This window comes from Ochotona princeps, chromosome 10 (assembly GCF_030435755.1).
Source record: "Ochotona princeps isolate mOchPri1 chromosome 10, mOchPri1.hap1, whole genome shotgun sequence".
NCBI classification, from domain to species: Eukaryota; Metazoa; Chordata; class Mammalia; order Lagomorpha; family Ochotonidae; genus Ochotona; species Ochotona princeps.
The window spans coordinates 52,546,368-52,568,217 of NC_080841.1; the positions used below are offsets into that span (position 1 = coordinate 52,546,368).

Consider the following 21,850-nt stretch of genomic DNA (forward strand, 5'->3'; position numbering starts at 1 on the left):
TGGGATGACATGAAATCCTGGGGAGACTTGAGAGATTAACAACAGTAATTCTAAACTGTGGAAGCATGACATGCTTCTCCATTTATTTTTGAGTTTTTTCCTTGGTATCTCTCAAGTGTTAAGATTTTTTTTCCATAGAAGTCTTGTGTATTTTACATTAGCTATAGATCTAAAAATTTCATATATTTGGTGCAATTATAAATGATATCTTTCATTAAAACATTTTTTGTTGTTATATTCAAATAATTAATTTTTAAAATACTTTTTCATTCATTTATTTGAAAGGCAAAGTTGCACAGGAAAGCTGGAAATCTTCCATCTGTTGGTTCACTCTGCAAATGGCAGGGGCTGGGCCAAGCCAGGAGCCTGGAACTCCCACCTGTATCTCCCATGTGGATGCAGCGACCCAAGGACTTAGGTCATTTTCTGCTTTCCCAGGCACAGAATCAAGGAGTTGGATTGAAAGTAGAGCAGCCCCAACCTGATCCAGGGCTCATATAGGATGCCAGCTTTGCAGGCAGCAGCTTAACGTGTGCCACAGCAGCAACTCCTTCAGAGTTAATATTTAAATGTTGATATTATGTCTGTCTCATAACTAATTCTGTTAACTAGAAATCTGTAGGATTTTCTATTTATATGAGTAATTTTGGAATAATCTGAAGGTGCATGATGAGGTGGGGCTTATGAACTGCAGGGCAACCCTGGCTGAGTATGGCTCTTGGCCCTGCTGCTTACTGATGTATCCCCTGCAAGCTATGAAAGCTCTCTTGTGCCTTGGACCTGTCAACTGTAGATTAAGGTTAATAATGATATATACCGGGCCCGGCGGCATGGCCTAGCGGCTAAAGTCCTCGCCTTGAAAGCCCCGGGATCCCATATGGGTGCCGGTTCTAATCCCGGCAGCTCCACTTCCCATCCAGCTCCCTGCTTGTGGCCTGGGAAAGCAGTTGAGGATGGCCCAATGCTTTGGGACCCTGCACCCGCATGGGAGACCCAGAAGAGGTTCCAGGTTCCCGGCATTCGGATCGGCGCGCACCGGCCCATTGCAGCTCACTTGGGGAGTGAAACATCGGATGGAAGATCTTCCTCTCTGTCTCTCCTCCTCTCTGTATATCCGGCTTTCCAATAATAATAAAATCTTAAAAAAAAATAATGATATATACCTCCTAGGACGGTTGTGAGAGACTGAGGCAGTGAATGAGTATAATATGCTTTGTAAGTATTGACGGCTGTTTCTGGAACTTCCTTCTTTTCCCTTCTCTAATCCTTTGTTTTCTATTTCTTGCCTTCCTGCTCTGGCTAGAAGCTCCAGTACAGAAGTAAGGACAGCTAGCATCCCTGCCTGCTTGAGGTGAAAGAGTGTGTTGATGCACCTTTAAGCCTTGTGTTTGCCGAACGTCTGCTTGAGATTACCTTTGTCAGGTAAAGGAATGTGCATTATATTCCTGGTTCCCAGGAGTTCTTGTCACAGAATACCACATTTTCTCACATGTGAGACATTACCTTTGACATTATGATGATAACCCTAAGTTATTTTTAGGGATATTCTGCATATTGTATAGTAAATGCATGTCACTTCTACAGTGGCAACCCTGAGCCAGTCAGATGTACCCTAAAGGAGAAAGACCAGGGCAAAGATGGATGGCAGCCCACAAGGGCAGATCACTCACACTTTTAGGGCATCAACTCACTCTTGGTTTGAACACATGCATCCCCCTGCTCAGGAAGCGCAGCAGCATCCACCATCCAGGCGCACCTCGGTTACTTACAGGGGGTCTGCTCTGTCGCAGCCTGAGCAGCTGCCCTCGGGCCATGTTCATGCTCTGGTAGAAGGTCTTGAGCGCTCTGGCAAACTCCCTGTCGCAGCCTGTTTGCTGGACGCATGCCTGATCAGCCCTTCCAGCTGCTGACAGCTGTGCTATGGTTCCAGGTGTTGTTGGAGTCCCAGAAGTGCTACCTGCCAGGGGAGGAAGGGGGGACCCTTACCCATTCATGTTTACTGGGTTTTTCTGTGTTTCTTTACCTGTGTGGCACCTACCAGCAGACCCGTGGCACCAATTTGGTTCCATCCTTAGGGATCTCAGCGTGCAGAAGACAAATATCCCACCTTTTTATTTTTTTTGCTTATGAAATGAAATATGAATGAACTCATTAAAAAGTTTACTCCCTAAGAAGACACATCTGCATCCCAAATGCAGGCAGTGGGGACAAACCTAAGAACACAGATGGCAGAGGTAGCAGTTCCTCACCTTGTGGAGCAGAGCTCATTTTTGCGAGCGAGCCCTTGAGGAGCACGTTTTCCTCACGGAGGGCCCGGTTGATGTCTCGGAGCAGCTCTGTCTCCTGCTCTAACTTGAGCAGCTGTAGATAAGCGTTGCCCCCCTGGCTTGACGGAGTATGCAAGAAACAACTCAGGTTAGCCTTGTGCTGGGTTTTCTGAAACCTCTTGAGACTAGTTTTCATGAGGTGATAAAAATCTCACAACATGGTGTGTGTGGGGGACAGGGGGTTTGGTATAGTGATTAGGATTTAAGCCTATTGGGGTACAGGTGAGTAAATGAAGAAACCTTTGTTAAGGAGATAGACGAGGGTATCCCTGATGCCCTCCAGTCAGCCGTGAAGCCTGGACACAGACACACCTGGGCTGTCTCCTTCATGGCAGGAAGGTTCTTGATGTCTACCAGGATGTGGCCTTCCCCTGTGACCTTGAAGTCCACCTGGGAACAGCTCAACTCGGCGCAGCCCTCTGTGTGGGAGAGACATTGTTAGGGAAAGGAGCGTCTCTGTCGTCCAGCCTCAGTGACATGTGACATGTGGCACCAGGACTGGCATCCAAGGACCCAGAGGGGATAGGCTTGATCCTGTATACTGCTGTAGACCCCGCCCTTCTGCCTCCTCATTGCAGCTACCAGGTATGCAGACATTCTATATGGTTGAGGAGTGGACAATGCAAAAGAATAAGTAAACAAGTACCTTGAAGGCCCCACAGATCAATGATGAGAGCATTGGTCTGCAAATAATTCAGGAACTCCTGAGACATGTGTAAGACTGCAAACTGGACAGTCTCTCCAATTTGGGGATTCGCGTTTTTCCAGACTGGCTTGGTATATAAAGTGTTTGGAAGGTCGTAAATTCGGTATCTGAGGAAAGGATTTTTAAAAATGTAGTGTAAAGGGAGAAGGAACATACTTAGGAAGGATCGGGTGAGCCAGAGAATCACAAGAGTGGGATCAGAGCTGAGCTGGCATTGATTCTTGGAACAACTATTACTGCTGTGGGGTCCTGGCAGATGTCTAATACAAAACGAGGGATATTGTGAACAGGCTTTCTTTTTTTGTGAGATGCTAGCTTGATTTGTGTTCTTTAAAGGTCCCTTTCTTTATGACCTTACTTTTAATCATAATTTAATCATATCTCATGCTCTTGCCACATCACAATAGAGTTCTTTCCATCAAAAAGCATAATTTTACCTATGTAATACAATTTCAGTGGATTTTTTTCTGATAACTAAAATTTATGATCCTTCTTCAGTCATGGAAAAGGCTTAACCTGCACTGACCACAGCCAGAAGCCTGGAGCGACATGTGGCTTCTCAGTTAACTAGAGAGAATGGTTATTGTAGAATTCAGTAAGCAGAGAAACTTGTAAGAAAATTCATGATAAGCTACTTTTTTAAGCCTTGAAGAAAACTCCCTGAAAAGCCCCAGAGTCATTAGTCTGGGCAGAGTGGCCCTGAGGCGCAGCTGGTACCCTATCTGAATGCCCCGCTTCGCATCTTCCTTCAACCACTTGATGCCAAGACACTGGACAATGCGAATCTGGAAATCCATCCTCTTGCCCAGCAGCTCCAAAGGGTCCATGATCACATCTTCCTCCCCATGGGCTCTACAAGAGAGAACACTGTCTCAGGTCAGGGCTGGGTTAAGGAGGTCAGGGTTGTGATGTCAAGAGAATTAAATGGAACCCATAAGAACTGGTTCTGCTTATAGGAGAGGAAATATTGCCTGTTGTAGGATTCATTCATTCAAGAGACACTTAATGGGAGTCTACCTTACACTAGCACTTCAGTAAGTCTTGGAGTTCAAAGGAATAGAAACTGCTCATGCAGTAAGAGCACAAGGATGGAGTACTACACTCTCATTCAATGTCAAGTGGGTCCCCAGTGAGATGGTGTGAGCCAGCTGGCTGCCCCAATGCTGAGTCAGACCCAGGCTTCCAAGTGTAGGAGCCAATTTGGGTTGTCTTCTATGTCTCGCATCAACCAAGCGCACTAAATCTGAAACCAATAAACTAGAATGCTGCTTTATAAATTTGAAGTGGGGTGTGCAACTCTCAGGCACCTGAGGTGGCCAAATAACCAGAAACTTGTTGGAGTCCCAGTAACAATAGTGAGTTCACGGTCTCTTGTCTAAAAATAAAATACACAAACTCATGGAGAGTGAGAATCTTCAGCTCTGTAATTTTTTTTTTTAATTTAAAAATTCATTGTTGGGCCCATTATAATGGCTAAATCCTAATCTTGCAAATGCTCAGATCCCATAGGACTGCCAGTTTATGTCCTGGGTGCTCCACTTCCTATCCAGCTCCCTGCTTGTGGCCTGGGAAAGCAGTCGAGGATGGCCCAAAACCTTGGGACCCTGCACCCATGTGAGAGACACAGAAGTTCCTGGCTCCTGATTGGCTCAGCTCTGGACACAACGGCCATTTGGGTGGTGAATCAATAAATGGAAAATCTTTCATACTGTCTTTTTTTCTCTATAAATCTGTTCTGCATTTCCAATAAAAACAAAATCTTTTTAAAAATAATAATTTTAAAAACTTTGAGAGACACAGAAGGAGTGATAGAGATTCTATCTGCTGGCTCACTCCCCAAATTCCTACAACTGGAGTTGGGAGCTAGGAATGCAATCTAAATCTCCCCTGTGATTGCGAGGAACTCAATTACTTGAGTCACCACCTCTGCCTTCCAGGGTCTGCATTAGCAGGAAGCTGGACTCAGAAGCTGCAGCCAGGAGTTAAATGTGGGCTCTGATGAGGAACCCTGGCATCTTCACTGTGAGGCCAAGTGCCCGCCTCTCTCACTCCTACCTTGAGTCAGTTTCCTCTTCAGGAAGACCCTAGCACTCAAACCAAGTCCCTCTGCCAGCCTGTTTGCTTATGGCTGCTGGAAGACCTCAGCTTTGGTAGAAGTTGCTCAAGAGTGTGATAGAACGTGATCATGTAAAACAAGGCTAGACCCCAGAGATAACAGCACAGAATGAAGGGAGATGCCTCTGTCTAGAACAAAGGAAAGGAGCGAAGAGATGTTCAGGTCTTGGGCAAGACTGGAGAAGGGGTGAATGAGATCATCAACCTGCTTCTGCAACTCGCCCGCATCAGCAGGATGGGCTCCAGCGTGGGAGAGCATCCTGTAGATGATCCCATGGCAATTTCTCCGTTCTTAGAGGCCCACCATTTGCAACCAAGCAGGGCTTTTGGTTCTTGTCCTAGGCTCCCTCTCTGCTCCTGCCTTGTAGGGTGTCCTCTCTCTCCTTCCATCCCCAGGGACTGAAGCTGGCCTGGGTATTCAGGGTCAGCTCACTGGGCCACCATCGCAGAAACTGGATCTGACAAGCCCACATCACACATGCATGATGAGTCCCTTTACCTGTCTCATGAATGACTACTGTGGGGTAAATTGGTCACGCCCTAAGGAGAACTCAATCACGCTCTGAACATGTACATGTGATCGACCCAGAACCCGACAAAGAGCAGGAGACACCCACCGGCCAGCTGGGGAACAGGGGGCGATGTGGACATGCAGCACCGCCTCCTGCAACCCGTCACAGTCGAGCATCTCCACCTGCTCCTCCAACCGCATACGGTAAGCAAGGGACTGCAGCCAGATGTGCGCTGAACCCAAGTGTACCACCTCGACAGGATCCCAGAAAGGATCGTCTTCTTGAGCCACATGGCTGCCTTCCCCATCCCGAAAGCGCTGGTAAAGCTCCTCCATCAGGAACTTTCTGTTGATAAACTTGGCTTTTGACCAAAGCCACACCTGAAAACACACAGAACCCCTTTGTTGGTTCCAGCACTGCTCTTCAACAATTCCTCTCTGGATTTCCCTGCCATGCTGCCTCTGAGGGGCTGGGTACCCACAACAGCACAACCCTCTCATCCCAATCTGGGGTTTTGCGAGGAAAGCTCTTCTGGAACACCAGGCCCACACCTGAAAGCTGTCATTTGAAGCACTGCTTGAGTTGTTCAACCCCAGGAGGTGACCTTAGAGAAGATGATGATGGAGGGAGAAAATGGACCTCCTGAAGAAATGAAGTCTTGGGGCTTATGGGTACACAGAAAGAATGGCCCTTGGGAACCTGGGAACATTATTGCACATGGCAGAGCAGAGCAAAGCCTACAGGTAGGATCTAGCTTGTGCATTAGCTGACCTTAAAATGGGGTGACAAGCCTGGGTTACCCCAGCTGGACTCACAACAGTTACATTGACCTTTGGTGTGGAAGAACCCATTAGAGAGGAGCTATGTGGCTGAGATTTGAAAACACAAGAAGGCAGCCTTGGGGACCACACCTTGGCATAGCTAATGCAGTGCCAGCATCTCACATTGGAGCTCGGGTTTGAGTTCCAGCTGCTCCACTTCTAGTCCAGCTCCCTGCTAACGTGCCTGAGAAAGCAGCTGAAAATGCCCTAGGTACTTGTGCCCCTGCCACTCATATGGGAGACCAGACTGGAGTTCCAGGTTCCTGGGTTTGGCCACACCCTGCCATAGCTGTTGCAGCCATTTGGGGAATGAACCAGGGGTAGATCCTTTTTCGCTCTCTCTCCCTGTCACTCTGTCTTTTGAATAAATAAATCCTCTAAAAACATACAGTAATGTATTATTTTTTAAAAGAAGAAGAAAGAAAAGTGGCTTCCAGAAGCTAGAACACGTGTTTTCTCTTAACTCTCCAGGGGGCGAAACAGCCTGGTTGACATGCAGCGTTTTGCCTGGTGAGAACCATGTTGGACTTCTAGCCTGCTGCACTGTAAGGCAGTAAATGAGGGATCACTTAGCTTCTGGAAGCTTGTTACAGCAGCAGAAGTGAGCACCAAGGTCAATCTGGAGAAAAGTCATGAGATACTGGCTCCCCCCATACACACACACTCTGCTCATAGCAGGAACCATGTGCACTCAGGAGCCTACTGTGCAGGTACCCTTAGCAGCATTTTGCAGAGACCCCAAAAGGCCCCATTCCTCCTTGGGGTGCCCCAGGAACCCAGCTCACACCTTAAACACCTCTTGCCCATCACTTGGTGTGCACAGGCTTGGCCCCGTCTCTGCCTACCCCCAGTTGCAGCCTCACCTCACGAGTCTTCAGGTTGGTCACCTTCACCATGACCTCTTTCTGTAGGTCGCAGCCCCTGGAATCAGAAGATGCTAAATTCTTCACCTTTAACTCCATTTGAAGGTCCTGACAAAGGAAATGCTGGTCAACCTGTGCTACCATCTGCAATTTCTCCTTCATTTTCTCATGCTTAGACTTGGTGAGGGAAGATGAATGAATCAGACTTGCTAACACAAGGCAATGTTAGAAAATCTTAGCAATATCCCACAGTGAATACCAGCAGCATTTAATCATAGTCATCACCCTTGGACAAGGGCTCCAGGTAAGATCCTGTGTCACAAGGGAGCTCACCCAGATCCAGGAGCTACCAAGGGACCTGGACCCAGAGAGGCCCAGTCTGGGATGTGACATTCTGGCCAGCAAGTGTTAGTGTGGGTGATAGGAGTCCTGGAAGGCTAGCAATGGCTGGGACAACCTATACGGTGTCACCAGTCACTTTGGGATCTTGGGAAAGCCCCTCACTGCTCTGGGCTTTGATATTCTTTCTGGACCTGCCATAATGCCGTTTTCTGGATGCGTTACTTTGTGCAGTTCTTCACTCATTTGATTGGCTTCGGCCACCAGCGGCATGAGCTTGATGTAGTCCTGGAACACGGCCAGGATGCTGGGGTCTGCGTTGTCATCTCCATCGCTCAGGGCACCTGGTGGCAGTCACAGGCAGGTTGAAGTGTATGTCTCGTCTGTGCTTTCCCTCACCTGTTTGTTCCATGAATCATCACAGAGCTAAATTTTATATTTATTTGCATGTATATATTTTTAAAGATTTATCTGACAGAGTGACAGAGAAAGGGAGATACACAGAAAGAGTTCTTCCAGCCACCAGCTGGTTTGCTTCCCCAAATTGCCACAACAGACATGGCTAAGTTAGGTCAGAGCCAGGAGCCTGGAATTGCATCTGGATCATTAGCAGGGAGTTGGGTTGGAAGTGGAGCATCCCAGGACTCACATTAGCAGCCACATGGGATGCTGGTGCAGGCAGTGGCTTTATCTGCTGCGGCATAGCACCAGCCTGTATCTGTGTGAGTTTATGAAGGAAAGCAAAGGTAGGTGTCCCCTCCTAGAACCAGGGGTGGGAAGCTAAGCTGGCCTGGGCCTGGGCAAACCCCAGGTAACTGCTGGGGAAAGCAGGGGGAACCCAGGGTCTGGGCCTGGGTTTTGTTCCTAAGGTCCCCTCCAGCTGTCAAGCAGCAGGTGCTGTGGACTCAGGAGTCTGCAGTGAGGTTGAGGCCATTGTTATCCAACCTCACAATCCTAAGTCTGCCTCTCAGTCTCCCCCACTGGCTTTCCACCCTGCTTCTTCTGGTACTCTTATCAGCAAGAAAGTGGTCTCAGGGTTACCCTGTGTGCCTGGAAATCATGTTCATCTCTTGCTGGCTTTTGCCACCATCTGCACAGGACCCCACGCAGGGACAACAGCCCAGGGAGAAGGTCACTCACCTAGCTGGTGCACACTCACACCCTCAGCAGTGGCCCTCTCCAGCTGGAAGAAGTCGTAATCGAATCTGCTCCAGTCCTCACCACTGCTGCGCTCCACAGGGAACCCCACATACAGGAAGGCACTGTTGGACCCCAAAATGATGCGGTCCTAGGGAGGAGGAAGGATCTCGGTGGAGGATGCTGCATCCCTGTCCCCAACAAGAGCCTGCCCCACAGCAGAGAGGGAGGTCAGCCACAAAGAGACCCACATGGGCGCTATGCCCTAGTGGGCCACCTGGAATCAGTAGGGGGCACAGCAACCCAGTCCCTCCCATCACAACGCAGGCACCTCTGCAGAGTGCGTTGGGACGTGGCTAGTTGTAGCTTCCTGAGGATGCCAGGGAAGGTTGCAAGGAGGATGTGGACTGCAAAGCAGCTGCAGCCATAGCCACAGGCAAGTAGCCAGGGGCAGATTCCACAGGGGCTCACAGGAGGCAAGCATGAGTGCAGGACCTTATCTACCCATGTAACAGGCTTTCTGGCTACAGTGAGCACAAGTTCCCTCTCTGGGAGAGGGAACAGGGCTGGGGAGCCACAGGCTGGAGAGATGCCATAGGCTGTATAGCCCCTCCTAGCGACAGGCTGGCCAGATGTTACACAGCCTGATAGGCACAGGGCAACTAGGAGCTCTCCCTCTTTTACACAGCAGCTCTGGGACACACAGTGAGTTAGGGGACAGTCCTGTTCCTCCAGCAGCCCACAGGGTTGCTGGGATTTGCCCTGGTGGAGGCCAGTGGGCTGGGCAGTGTCTGGCTCTTCCCAGCCCCTCACCCCCACCCCGGGACACCTCACAGGAACCTCTTCTTGTTCCCTGCCCATGGCGTAGTTTGGGACACTCTGCGCTCCCAGCAGGGCATTGGTGTACCAGATGCTGCAGCTTTGTCTTGGTCGTAATGGGCACCCCGTTGACCATGACCTTGCACGAGTCGTATGGTGTGACTGTCACTTTGCCATCCAAGTTTGTAAAGACAGCATGTTTATCTGAAATTCTAAGAAGAAAAGCATTTGCCCACGTCACCCAAGAAATCCAGACAGTGTGGCCTGCCGAGGTGCTGCTTTCTCATCAGCACTTGCAGGTGTCCCCTGTGTGCTGCAGCTGGGGGTGCACAGGCACAGCTCCCACCCACTTCTGAAAAAGCTTGCAACAGGGATGAGTTAGGTCACTAGCAGAACATGTATGAGCTGAGGGCCTGTAGTGCCAGGATCAGGGGGCTATCACACCAGCTCCCAGGCCAGCGGAGTGGGCTGCATGGGGCAGGGGCAAGGCTCATGGGGACAAGGATGTTTCAGAAGACACATGTGGGAGGGGAACTGCACAAAGAGTCTGACGTGCTGTAGGTAAGCAGAGATCTGTCTCTGGGGCTGTAGCTAAGGAACAAAATCCAGCGCTGCACAGCATTCGTGTGCTCTGAGTAACAGGTTTCCTAACTGCTTCAGAAAATTCCTGACTCCTTGGACATCATGGAATGTTCTAGAAGTTAAGATGCATGCCCATCCAAATCTCTTGTATATACAGGGCCCAGGACTCCTGTGGGCAAGTGTCTGGTCTTAGCTCATCAGTGGCGTTTGGGCAATGACAGGCTGGTGTGTGGAAACAATCTGGGGTGGGAGGTAAGAAGCCTCTGGAAGAAGCTGTGATGAGGAGGTGGGCAGTGCAGGGGCAAGTGGTGCCATCTGGTCCTTCCCAGACCCTCCCACAAGAGCCTGTGAGCTTTGACTCAGGAGGACTGGCTTAGAAGGCCTTTTTCTCAAAGAGCTGGTCAACCTGCTGGCCAGAGACCTGTGGGCCCTCAGAACACAACGGCCCTTGGACTAGAAGAGAACCCTGGAGCAGTTCAGCACAGTTCTGAGAATGAGAAACCTCAGCGGGAGGCCTTGGGGGAGAGCTGCCCCAGGGTCTGGGCTGTGTCTCCATCCAAGTGGTGAGGGCCCCAAACACCAAGACCTGGGGATGCATCTGCATTGGAGGGGCTGTGACATCACTTGTCTTACTTTCCTGGCCAGATCTCCTTCCACATTGACCCAGGTCTTCAAAAGTTCAGCAAAAATGTATCTTACCCCAAGAAACTGTTCAACCCATCTGGACAATAAGTAGCTGGACTCTGTGTTTGGTATATGTTTGCAAGGAAAGAATCTTGATTGAATTTGAACTGTAATACTGCACCAAGGTGGAGGAATCCACCAGGGGGGAGGGGCGTGGGGAGGGATGGGGGGATTCCCAGAGCCTATGAAAATGTCACATAATGCATAATAATTAATAAAAAAAAGTAAAAAAAAATGTATCTTACAGGAGTGGCACTGGAGCACAGCAAGTTAAGCTTCCATGGGCAATGCCAGCATCCCATATGGATGCCAGTTCAAGTCCCGGTTGCTTTGCTTTTTTTTTTTTTTAAAGATTTGTTTTATTTTTATTACAAAGGCAGATATACAGAGAGGAGGAGAGACAGAGAGGAAGATCTTCCATCTGATGATTCACTCCCCAAGTGAGCGCAATAGCCGGAACTGAGCCGATCTGAAGCCAGGAGCCTGGAGCCTCTTCTGGGTCTTGCATGTGGGTGCAGGATCCCAAGATTTTAGGCCATCCTTGAATGCTTTCCTAGGCCACAAGCAGGGAGCTGGATGGGAAGCGGGGCTGCCAGGATTAGAACCGGCGCCCATATGGGATCCTAGTGCATTCAAGGCGAGGACTTTAGCTGCTAGGCCACTGCACCGGGCCCTGCTTTGCTGATGTACCTGGTGAGAGCTGCAGGAGACGGCCATGGTGTTTGTGCTTCTGCCATGTGGGAGACCCAGATGAAGTTTCTGGCTTTGACCTGGTCCAGCCTTGGCCATGACAACCATCTGGGGAATAAACCAATGGATGGAAGATCTCTCCCTTTCTCTCAGTAACTTTGCCTTTCAAATGAAAAATAATCAATAATGCACATCATTAAAAACTGCATGGCTTTCAACATTTTTGTACCTTTGAATTCCATTTTCCACAAATGTTTAATGTAACCTTGTATGTATTTACTCACATCTAGCAAACCACTTTCCCTGTGAGAGCCAAGGAAATGAAGTGAGCCCAACACACTGGGTTTCCTTAAACCAAGGCATTCCTGGGACATCATTCAGGTGCTGGGGGAAGCCTGGGAGCCCCTTGTTCCTGCTGACCCAGCAGGACTGGTGGCCACAGTCCACCCACAACTGATGAGCTTCCTCTGGCGACAGGTGCTAGATCCAGCAGTTAAGACATCCTTATACCATATCAAATTGACTGGGTTCGAATCCCAGCTCCTCTCTCAAGCCCAGCCTGGTGCTAATGTACGGTCTGTGAGGCCACAGGTGATGGGTGAAGTACTTGGGTCTCTGCCACCTATGTGGGAGACCCTGAATGAGTTCTGGGGTCTTGGTGCAGGCCTGGCCCTAACTGCTGCTGTTATGGGCATCTGAGGGAAATGAGCCAGTGCCTTCTCTCTGATAACCTAACACATGAATGAACCATTCTGAAGAATCTCCTCTGGATTAAAAGGTCAAATATCGTGAAAGCTGGACAAAGAGGCTGAATCATAGCAACTTACCCCAAACCGTGCAGAGTGATAACATTGGAAGCAGCCTGCCCAGCATCACATGGACCTGCAGAGAATTAGGGTCACTCATTGTCAGAAGTGGTCAGCACTCCGCCCTAGAGAGTTGAAAAGTCTGAGGGTTCAGAAGTGGCCTTCTCTCTCCAGCAGGATCCTGTGGAGGGGTGTGTAAGCACAGTGGTACTGGCAGCATGCTCTTGCCTTGTCAGCAGTGTTTTCCTCTATGTGTGTGTGTGTGAGAAAAAGAGAGAGAACTTTCCCCAAGTTTCAGCTGCACAGACATTCTGGGGGAAGCAACCATTAACCTTGGCCTTAGGGGATGGGCCAAGGCCTGGCCACAGTGGAGAGGGCCTGGGCTGTGGGCTTGGTTGCTGTCTAGTGACTGAGACCACACAGAACTTGGCTGCTGGCTCTCAGGTAGGCCTGGCCCTCTCTTGTTCCTCCCCCGGCTGCCCACTGCCATCTGCTCCTGTGTCCAGTGTGCACAGGGCAAAGAGTGGGCAAAGCCCGGGGTCACTGCAGTGTTGGGTGCCCTGTTACAATCTCAGCAGTGTTCACTCAGGTCGAGAAGACCCCATTTGCAAGGGCTGATCCATCCTGGGAACTACTACACAAAACGATGGTAGTGAGAGCCACACCTGGCTAAGGTGTCCACAGAGCAGGGGGCATAACATGGGGGAGCAGTGTGCAGCCTTAGCAAGGCGGCTGCCCCCACAAATGTGTGAATCCCAGGGACATCCTGCTGAGAACAGCAGCAGCAAGGACAAATTCTGTTAATTTAGACAAAAAATGATGACTTGTATGATTTTTAAAGTGTATTTTATACTTTTGTGTAAAGCATATTGTGGCATAATTTATCACAATTAAGAAAAAAAGCTAAAAAAAAAAAAAAAAAAAAAGCAAGAAGCTGCTGGGGCAAGAAGCACGGACAGGCTCGGAGAGCACCAAGGCATACCTGAGGGGATGAAGTGTCTGAGGACTCCTGAGAGCTGCGGGTCTTCATTGACGTTGCGCAGGTGAGGGAGGGTCTTCACCATCTGCTGCTCCTGTAGGTGAAACGGGGCGGGGTCTCCTGTCCCCAGGTGGGACCACCTCTCTACCCCACCAGAAAGCAAAGCCCCAGGGAAGGAGGCGGGTGCACCTTCCCAGCACTTCTGTGCTGCATGGACCCTGGCCTCACTCCCCAGGCCCCAGACACTGCTTCCTCCCACCCCACCATTGCCTTCAGGCCCGCAGAGCATCTTCCAGCTCCCACCTGGATCTGGGGAAGCCCTCCCAAGATCTCCCTTAAACCTCTTCCTCCCCAAGAATCCTGTTGATCTGTACAAGTTAATGGTAACAGGAGCACTTGGCATGCGCCCTCTGCTGTCCACCTATGTGCATTTCATTCTTTAACACAAGCAGTGGTGGGGCCTGTGCCTCTGCTGAGCAGAACTGCGGAGAGTCATGCAGGGGACAGGGGACAAAACCTGCAAGTTGGGAAGTCCCTTCCCATGTGGAGCAGAGCACAGAAAGTCTTCCAATCTCTCCATTCATGCCAGACACAAAGCCCTGCACTCAGAATTCTCCCAACCCTTGCAGCTGAGAGATGCTGCGGGCATGGCCACCCCTTGGGTAGAGATGTAGCGCCAGGGTCCTTCCCACTGCACCCCAGGGACGCCCTTCCTGTGAGTAGCTTTGGGCCCTGACTTAACTTGGTCTGCTGGAAGCCACAAAGTCCACCCATTGTAGGCTCTCAGAGCTTTCCAGAAGCCATGTGGGATGCACACACCACCCAAGGTGCTATAGGTCTGACCCATGTCTTTGAGATTTATCAAGAACCTGGGGCTATTGGGGGAAGCGTTGTGGTAGGAACAGCAGTGGGGGAGAACAGGCAGAGGGGAGACCCTGATACGCCTACTGTGCACTGGACATGACTGTTCTGCAAGGGCCTCGTGCCCCCCTCTAGCCATTCATACACGGCCCCTTCTGCTTTGATGCCCACCCTACCATTTCCCAAAGGCCCCAGCTATCTTTCTGGTCCTGGTTTGCTGCCCTAGCTGTATGACCCCTCTCTAATCTCTGCCCATGGACATGGCTCACACAACTGCCCACATGTGAGCTGACACTGGCAGCCTGTGCCAGGACAGGGGTCATGCTTCTTGGTCCCCAGCCAATCTCTGGGAGATAACGTGCATCTCTTAATTCTCCCCAAATACTTATTATCAACAACTTCAACTTCCACCCTGGAATTCTGTCCTTAGCCTCACTCCTCGGTATGCACCCAGGCCTCTGTTTCCCTCTCCCTACCTAGGTCAGCAATACAAGGCATAGTCTTGCAGCCCGGGCCACAACCCATGCCAATAGCCAGTAACAGAGTGTGTGAGGGTGGGGGAGGGCTGTGGGCCAGAGCCCACAGGGAGCAGGAGGGCAGCTCACCTGGGCCATGGCCGCATACAACTGCCTCCATTCTCTACGTGCCTGCTCCAGCAGGTGCACCCAGGCGGTCTGATGGGCCCAAGGCCCCAGCTGGTGGTCAGCCAGGAACACAGCAGCCACCTGCTCTGCAAGGAGGGAGGGTATTTTAGGCGGCTGCTCTACAAGGGCCCAGGTGTGGCACGTGGGACCCCATGATGCTCAAAGCCCAGGCTCCATGCTCCTCGAGGGTGGGCAAAGAGCTACCCTTTGGAGCTGCCAGGAAGCCACTTGGTGAGTTCCACAGACACAGCAGCCTGAGACACAGGAGTGGGAAGGTTTGAGAGGGAGCTGGCTTCAGGATCCTGGTTCTTACGTGAGTTGTTTTGCTCTTCATACCAGGGGGATTTCCCTGAGGCCACGGGCATTAGAAAGGAGGTGTTGGATTCCCTGTGGTTGCCACGTATGGCCATGAGTGTGTATGACCCATGGAGGTTAGATGCTGTTGGGTGGGGGGTCGATACCCAGCCAAGATCTGGGATTGATGGAGCCCTGTAGGGACCAGCCAGCCCCTCCTGCTAACTCTAACCAGGAAGCCCTCAGTGGAGGTGGGACCCTCTGTGAGCAGGGGCTACCCATGCATCATTTCCTGGTTGTTCCACAAAGTGGCCTGCTGTAAGTGGTTGGGCAAGAATGCAGGGGGGCCACGGATGCCACCGGAGAGCCCCTCTGGAGTGAGGGGGGCCTGGTTATGGGGAGGAATGGGAGGTCCCAGGGCAGGATGGCAACTGGGGTAGAGCGCCGAGCTTTGTATGCGGCTGGTTTAATGAACACTTGTGCCCAGTTGTGTGTTAGTGGTTTTCTGTTCTGCTATCTCCACCTCCTGTTGAAGGCACTGTTGGCAGCTGGGAGAGAGAGGAGAGGGAGAGGAGAGAACGCACACGTGTCCACATTGTGCACGTGACCACACCAAAAGGCCCTTGCAGCAGTGGCTCTGACTGCATGTCAGGACCCCCAGGGGCACATGGAGAGCCACTGAGCCCCAGGGACAGGGTCGCACTCCACTGCTCTGGTGGGACCTGGGTATGTGGGCAGACCTGAGTGCTGTATCATGAGAGGCAGTTGTGACTAAGGTCTCCTTGGCTCCCAGCATCACCACCGGCAGAAGGGAGGTCTACGTGTTCTTGTTCTGTCAGGTAGGAGGACAGCGATCCTGGTAGAAATACTGGCCTCAAAATATAAACAGCAATGAAAACAGATTGAAACAGGGACTAGGAAAGGGGAGGCTGGTGGGGCACCACCTGCAGTATCAGCATCCCCAACAAGCACTGGTTCAAGCCCCAGCTGCTCCATTTAGAATCCAGTTCCCTATCGATGTGCCAGGGAAGGTAGTAAAAGACGGCTTGATGCTCACAGGAGAGACTCTGAGTTTTAGCCTCTCGCCTTGGCCTGGCCTCACCCCTGTCCCTGTGGTCATTTGGAGAGGAACCAAGAGCTGGGTGATCTCTTTGACTTTTGAGTAAACAAATTTCTTTTTAAAATAGGGCTGCATCTTGATTTTTCACAACAGCAAGTATTTCTACATTGATTAGGAAATTGCTCCCCCTCTTGCCAAAGCCCACCCTGAGACTCTAGCTCAGGCCACAGGCAGAGTCTGCCAGGCCATTTCTGCCCTGCCTGCACCCCCAGCCCTCAGGCCTGAGCCAGCTTTCACCCCTTCTTGTTCCCAGCTGCCCCTGACTTGACTTACCTGCCCTTCCGGGGCTCACACCTCTAAGCTTGTTCTCCACCCTCGACTCTCTGGGCAGTGCACAGGTGTTGACCACGGCTGAATTCCGGATCTTCTTAGCCCTGTGATATGCAAAGGTGAACCTGCCCTCAAGAGCCGGGGTACCGGGCAGTCACAAGCAAGCTCATGTCTGACAGTCGGGGCCGGAAACTTCCACTCCCCTCTCCGAGAGGCTGGGGCCTCTCAAACATGAAGATCAAACAATCCCTGGAACCTGTGTGGTTCAAATAAGCACGGTTGTGAAACTTGGACCCTGGCCTGCCCCGCGGCCAGAAGCCAGCTGATGGGGCTGCCTGGATTCTGTGGCAGCTTCTGGAATGACAGAAACCTGGAGTGGGTTGGGAGCTTTCAGAACCTATTCAACCATCTGCCAAGCTGGGAGGGGCCCTAGGGGTTTCTTCCTTGCAATTTTGCCTAAAGAAAGCAGAAATCACATAGGACCTGTGATTGCTAGACCATCCCTTATCAGGAATTCTAATTTCACCAAGTATAAGGGACTTTCATCTGCTCAGTCTGGCCACCTTTTTCCTTGATTTGATTCAGGGAAGACTGACACAATTGAGGAGGCTTCCCCAGGTCACACAGTCCCTTGGCTGACCTAGGACTGGAGCGCAAAGCTTCTGGGTATCATTTTTTTTCTCTCTGCACCACAGAGTCTTCCATGTAAAAACTCCTAACCATGCATTTGCCTCTGACAGGAAGGGAGAAAGAGGACTTGCTAATGCTGCCGAAGGCAAAACGCAGCCTTACGATGTGAGCTTGGGCTGTGGCTGCTGGGGGCAGGTGTAGCCTCACGGTGACGAGCTGTGTTGGGAACTGGAGAATGAAAGTGTGTGGCAAAGGGCCACAGCGGGGACCAGAGAGGCCTGTCTTCAACACTGTGGTCACAGCTGTGTGTCAGCCCGGCAACAATTCAGGAGTGACTATGGGGACTCTGCCCAGTGCTGTGGCTGAGCAGTCACCCTCATGGATGTGTAATAGGGCTCAGCGTCTGGCCCAAGGGCCACGCTCTGTAGGACCTACCAGCCCAGAGACCCACCAACTGAGAAGAAGCCTCATTGTATCTGTTGCTCCAACAGCCCGGAACACGGGCCTGAGACTTCCAGGCACCTGTCTGGCCCCGTTGGGGAGCTGCAGGCAGGAACCTTAGTGTGCGTCTTCTGTGTGAAGGGGAATGAGAAAGCACATGGAGGGGTTTCAGGTGAGGTCAGACAACCCATTCCCCTGTTCTCTGATGTATAAGAGCCTTGAGAGAAGCAGGCTTGGCTGGCACTCCACTACTCTGGATGCCTACCACATAGGGGCTGTGTGCCGTGCAGCCTCCTGCTGGGCTGTGAGTGGACTGGATGCCCTGGCCACTTGGACTAAATGACACTTGGCAGTGAGTGCCTCCCTGTGATTTTGGGGGACTGGCCTTAAGAGTTTGGTCTGTGGGATGGGCCCTGGTTATGAGATAGCAAGCAAAAGGACTGCTGATCCATTCAGGAGCCACCAAGCTGGTGAATGGCTCCAAACCTGGGGACTTGCCTCTCAGGGGACTCATCTTTCATTATTTGCACAAGATGCCCTGCTGGGTACTATTTTCCACCTGTCAGGTAGAAACCTGCACACATACTGTGGGGGAGCCAGGGTCGGCATTCACACCTTGCCCATTGATTTGCACCGTATCTCCTTTCCCATCCAGGAATCTGGACACAGAGTTCCTGTCTTTCTCCTCTTGCTGATTTTCTTTGTCTTACCAATTATCTTGTTCTCCCCTGGATCGTGCCAAATTCCAACCCATCACATCTTTTTTCAAACTCATCATGCCTTAAGAGGACCAGGAGTGCTTGCCAGATGGAGGAGGCAGGACCACTGAGGGGAGTCAGTCTCCAGGACATACCTCTCGGCATATCTCAGTGTTGATAATGTTTCCTCGTAGCAGATGTCAGCAGGGCTTATGGCTGCTATCTGCAAAAAACATCCCATCCCTCTGTTACTTAAAGAAGGTTGTATTGTTAAACATGTTCAGGGTGGTGTTGAAGCTAACAGTTTATGGTATTACTCAAATTAGTCAACTCAGAAAACTATGCTTAGAGCATATATATCCAAGGCTCCCTAGATATTAATGGGCAGCTGTGGCTGGGACCCACCCCTGTGCTGTGTCCCTTGATCCTACTCTACCCTTAGGACTAAGTCCTCAGGGGACCACCTGTGTGCCTGGAGCGACAGTTGCATGTTAATATTGCAGAACCCAACAATACGTTCATTCTCAGGCAATCTCTTCAGTTTGAAGTCTGCCTTTGGATCCCTGGCATAGAATTCAGAAAACTGCAAATCACCCACACCTTTGCCGATGACTCAAAGGAGGGTGATGTGGTAACTGCTGAGAGACTGGGGCCTGGTGGTCTAGAATGTCAAGAATCTGGTGGCTAAGCCTGTGAGCTTGCTCCGCCTCACAGCCGTTAAGCATTGCTCCTTCACCTCACTTCATCTGGCGCATGTGGGCAATGCTTCAAGTGAACGGCATTATCATATTTCAGAAATAGAGAAAATAAGGTTGTATATGTTTGTGCTGAAACTGGGATTGGTGCCGTCTTTGACAGTAGAGCTTGGGTGCTGGCCTGGTGACTTCTGTTACATTTGCATCCCAAACTGGTCCCCACCATCCTCCTCTTCCTGGACCTTTGTTGTTTGGACACTGAAATGCCTTAGTCAGTCCTTGTCAATCTTATAGTTCTGAACAGCATCCTGGTGGCCTCAGGGGACTTTTCAGACTGCTGCTCAAACCCATTCAAGTTCATGCAGGAATCTGAAGTCCAAGGAGCATCTTTCATGCTTCCTTTTATGCCAGGTTCTTGGTGGGAGAGGGGTGTTTCACTGGGGCCCCCATGTAACTGACAACCAGACAAATAGAAAATGAAGTATTTTTGAAAAATGGCAAATCAACTGCTCATGCGTAGGGATGTATTTCACTGTGACTTTGAAGAAAGGTTCCCCAAGGTGCATCTCCCCCCTGAACTCTGCCTGGGGGCCAGGTCTGCACCCAAGGCTGGGGTGGCCCAGTCCTGTCACTCCTGTGGCTGAGATGGAAGAGCAGAGAGCCCTGCTGGGATACCGTCCCCAGGGTGTCTGCAGTCATTATGGAGCAGTGGACCCAGCTACTCTGCAATCGCACTGCTGCTCCACAGTCTAACACGGCCAAAGTGGTTTCCAACTTTGTCACAAAATGACCATCAATGTTAGTGCCATTTAAAAATGCTTTTTAGCTTTTGTCTGATAATAAAAGTGATAGATATGGAGACAGGCTATGACAGAAAAGAATAAACAGGATGTTCAAAGGTGTTGGTTTGGGGAATATTTTGGATTTCTTGGGTGAGGTATGTTCAGTCAATGAAGGTTACACAAATAATAGAATTTCAAAATCCAAAATAATTCCAAAATCTAAAACTCTACCATCCCAAACCATTTCAATAAGAGTCTCTCAACCTATACAACAGACACTTAGCTTAAATATTACAGTAGCAAAACTACATGAAATAATGAAAATATTTCATGAAATAATATGTAAGAATAGCTATGTCAATGCAAAGGATGAAAGTATGGGTATATAGCAAATGATTTTGATCATTTTAATAATGTAACAATTTCTTTCACAATAACACCCATCTGGTGCCAAATCAGTCTAACATGTAAGGAAGTCATTTTTACCAACACAGTTCTGCTGTTCCCACCCAGAGCTGACTGCAGCAGTTTGGTCAGAACGGAATCTCTGTAGGGAATGTGCAAAACTTTCTTCCCCATGGCTGCGTCAGCCAGAGCACTAAGTGGAAAAAGAAATACAAGAATCAGTTAACAGAATGTGTCAAGGAGACATACACCTCCCTAGGGCAGAAGTCAGCTACAGCTCATGTACTCATCATCTCTGACCCCATAAACCTGGTGGCAGAATCCACTGGAAGAGAACTTCTGTGTACAGAGACACCAAGACACCTCCTCTGACATCATCCCTAGAGAAACCAAAATGGAGAAAGAGAAGCCCAGACCCTAGGACTTAGCACACTAGCACCTGCCAGGAACACCTACTATCAACTTGTGTGTGGGGAAGGGACTCCAGCCCAGGACAGCAGGCAGCAGGCCTGACCCTGTAAGACAGCCTCAGGCAGTGGCTCTGGGTTCCTTTCTTCCCTTGCTCTCTTTCTGCATTAAGAAGACCCTGCTGGGGATGGCACCGTGGCATAGTGAGCCAAGCCTCTCCCTGTGACACAGGCATCCCATATGGGTTCGTGTCCTGGGTGCTCCACTTCCCATCCATCTCCCTGCTTGTGGCCTGGGAAAGCAGTAGAGGACGGCCCAAAGCCTTAGGATCCTGCACCCACATGGGAGACCCAGAAGAAGCTCATGGCTTCAGATCAGGTCAGCTCTGGCTGTTGTGGCCATGTGGGGAATGAACCAGTAGCTGGAATCTTTCTCTCTCCCCTCTATAAAATTGACTTTCCAATAAAAATACATCTCTAAAAAGTCATTCAGATTGCAGCCAGGCACTGATGGGAAGAGAAGGTTTAAAAGAAGCAATATGTTGAAGATAATGGCTGAGAACTTTCTAGAACAGATGCAAATCACTAATTCATAGACCTTTATAGGAAAAACAAAAATAAACTGACATCCAAATACAGACATCAGGCATGGAGTTTAGAATTACTTAAGGAGCCTGCTGTGTGTCAAGGAATGCTCAAATTTCTAAGTAACCAGGTAGAGTTATGGAGACTGTGGTAAGGTAACACTTAAGATGATTCATTTGGTAATTATGAAGAAATCTGATAATAGAAAGTCTTTGAAAACATGAGACTCAATAGGCTACAATGTATATTCCTGCTGGGGATGTAATGGAGTTGCTTTTTGGGGGAAACACCATTTTTAAACCAAACACTTCAGTTTCTTATTTATACTGAAAAACTTTGGTATGTTAATGCCCAATGATTTAGGCTAGTGTTGTGACAGAGCAAGTTAAGCCACCCAGATCCAGGATGAGCACCAGTTCAAGCCCCAGCTGCTCCACTTTCTATCAGGCTCCCTATTAATATAGGATGGCAGAGGTCTATTTATTTTGGTGAGGACTGGTGAGTGGCTATAAGGAAGACTTGTGGAATTTGGATTTCTAGAACAATGGGAAGACCATAAGGCATTATGTAAAGAGGAATCATTTTGCCAAAAATTCTAATAATAGCCCATTTCAATCTGGGTGGTAATTGTGTATGTA

General features: G+C 49.9%; 1 protein-coding gene across 1 annotated transcript in view; it reads right to left on the bottom strand.

Moving 5' to 3' along the window:
- Nucleotides 1–21,850, bottom strand: part of LOC101523578 (kinesin-like protein KIF28) — a 44,860-nt gene that overhangs the window by 3,447 nt on the left and 19,563 nt on the right. The window contains exons 7-22 of the mRNA XM_004578848.3: nucleotides 20,302–20,413; nucleotides 18,494–18,561; nucleotides 16,573–16,673; nucleotides 14,847–14,971; nucleotides 13,384–13,474; nucleotides 12,423–12,477; nucleotides 9,728–9,851; nucleotides 8,824–8,971; nucleotides 7,909–8,027; nucleotides 7,345–7,452; nucleotides 5,766–6,040; nucleotides 3,751–3,885; nucleotides 2,974–3,140; nucleotides 2,638–2,746; nucleotides 2,214–2,410; nucleotides 1,770–1,906 (exon numbers count right to left, since the gene is read on the bottom strand). Of these exons, the coding sequence (XP_004578905.3) occupies nucleotides 1,770–1,906; nucleotides 2,214–2,410; nucleotides 2,638–2,746; nucleotides 2,974–3,140; nucleotides 3,751–3,885; nucleotides 5,766–6,040; nucleotides 7,345–7,452; nucleotides 7,909–8,027; nucleotides 8,824–8,971; nucleotides 9,728–9,851; nucleotides 12,423–12,477; nucleotides 13,384–13,474; nucleotides 14,847–14,971; nucleotides 16,573–16,673; nucleotides 18,494–18,561; nucleotides 20,302–20,413 (2,071 nt within the window). The remainder of the gene's footprint in view (nucleotides 1–1,769; nucleotides 1,907–2,213; nucleotides 2,411–2,637; nucleotides 2,747–2,973; nucleotides 3,141–3,750; nucleotides 3,886–5,765; nucleotides 6,041–7,344; nucleotides 7,453–7,908; nucleotides 8,028–8,823; nucleotides 8,972–9,727; nucleotides 9,852–12,422; nucleotides 12,478–13,383; nucleotides 13,475–14,846; nucleotides 14,972–16,572; nucleotides 16,674–18,493; nucleotides 18,562–20,301; nucleotides 20,414–21,850) is intronic.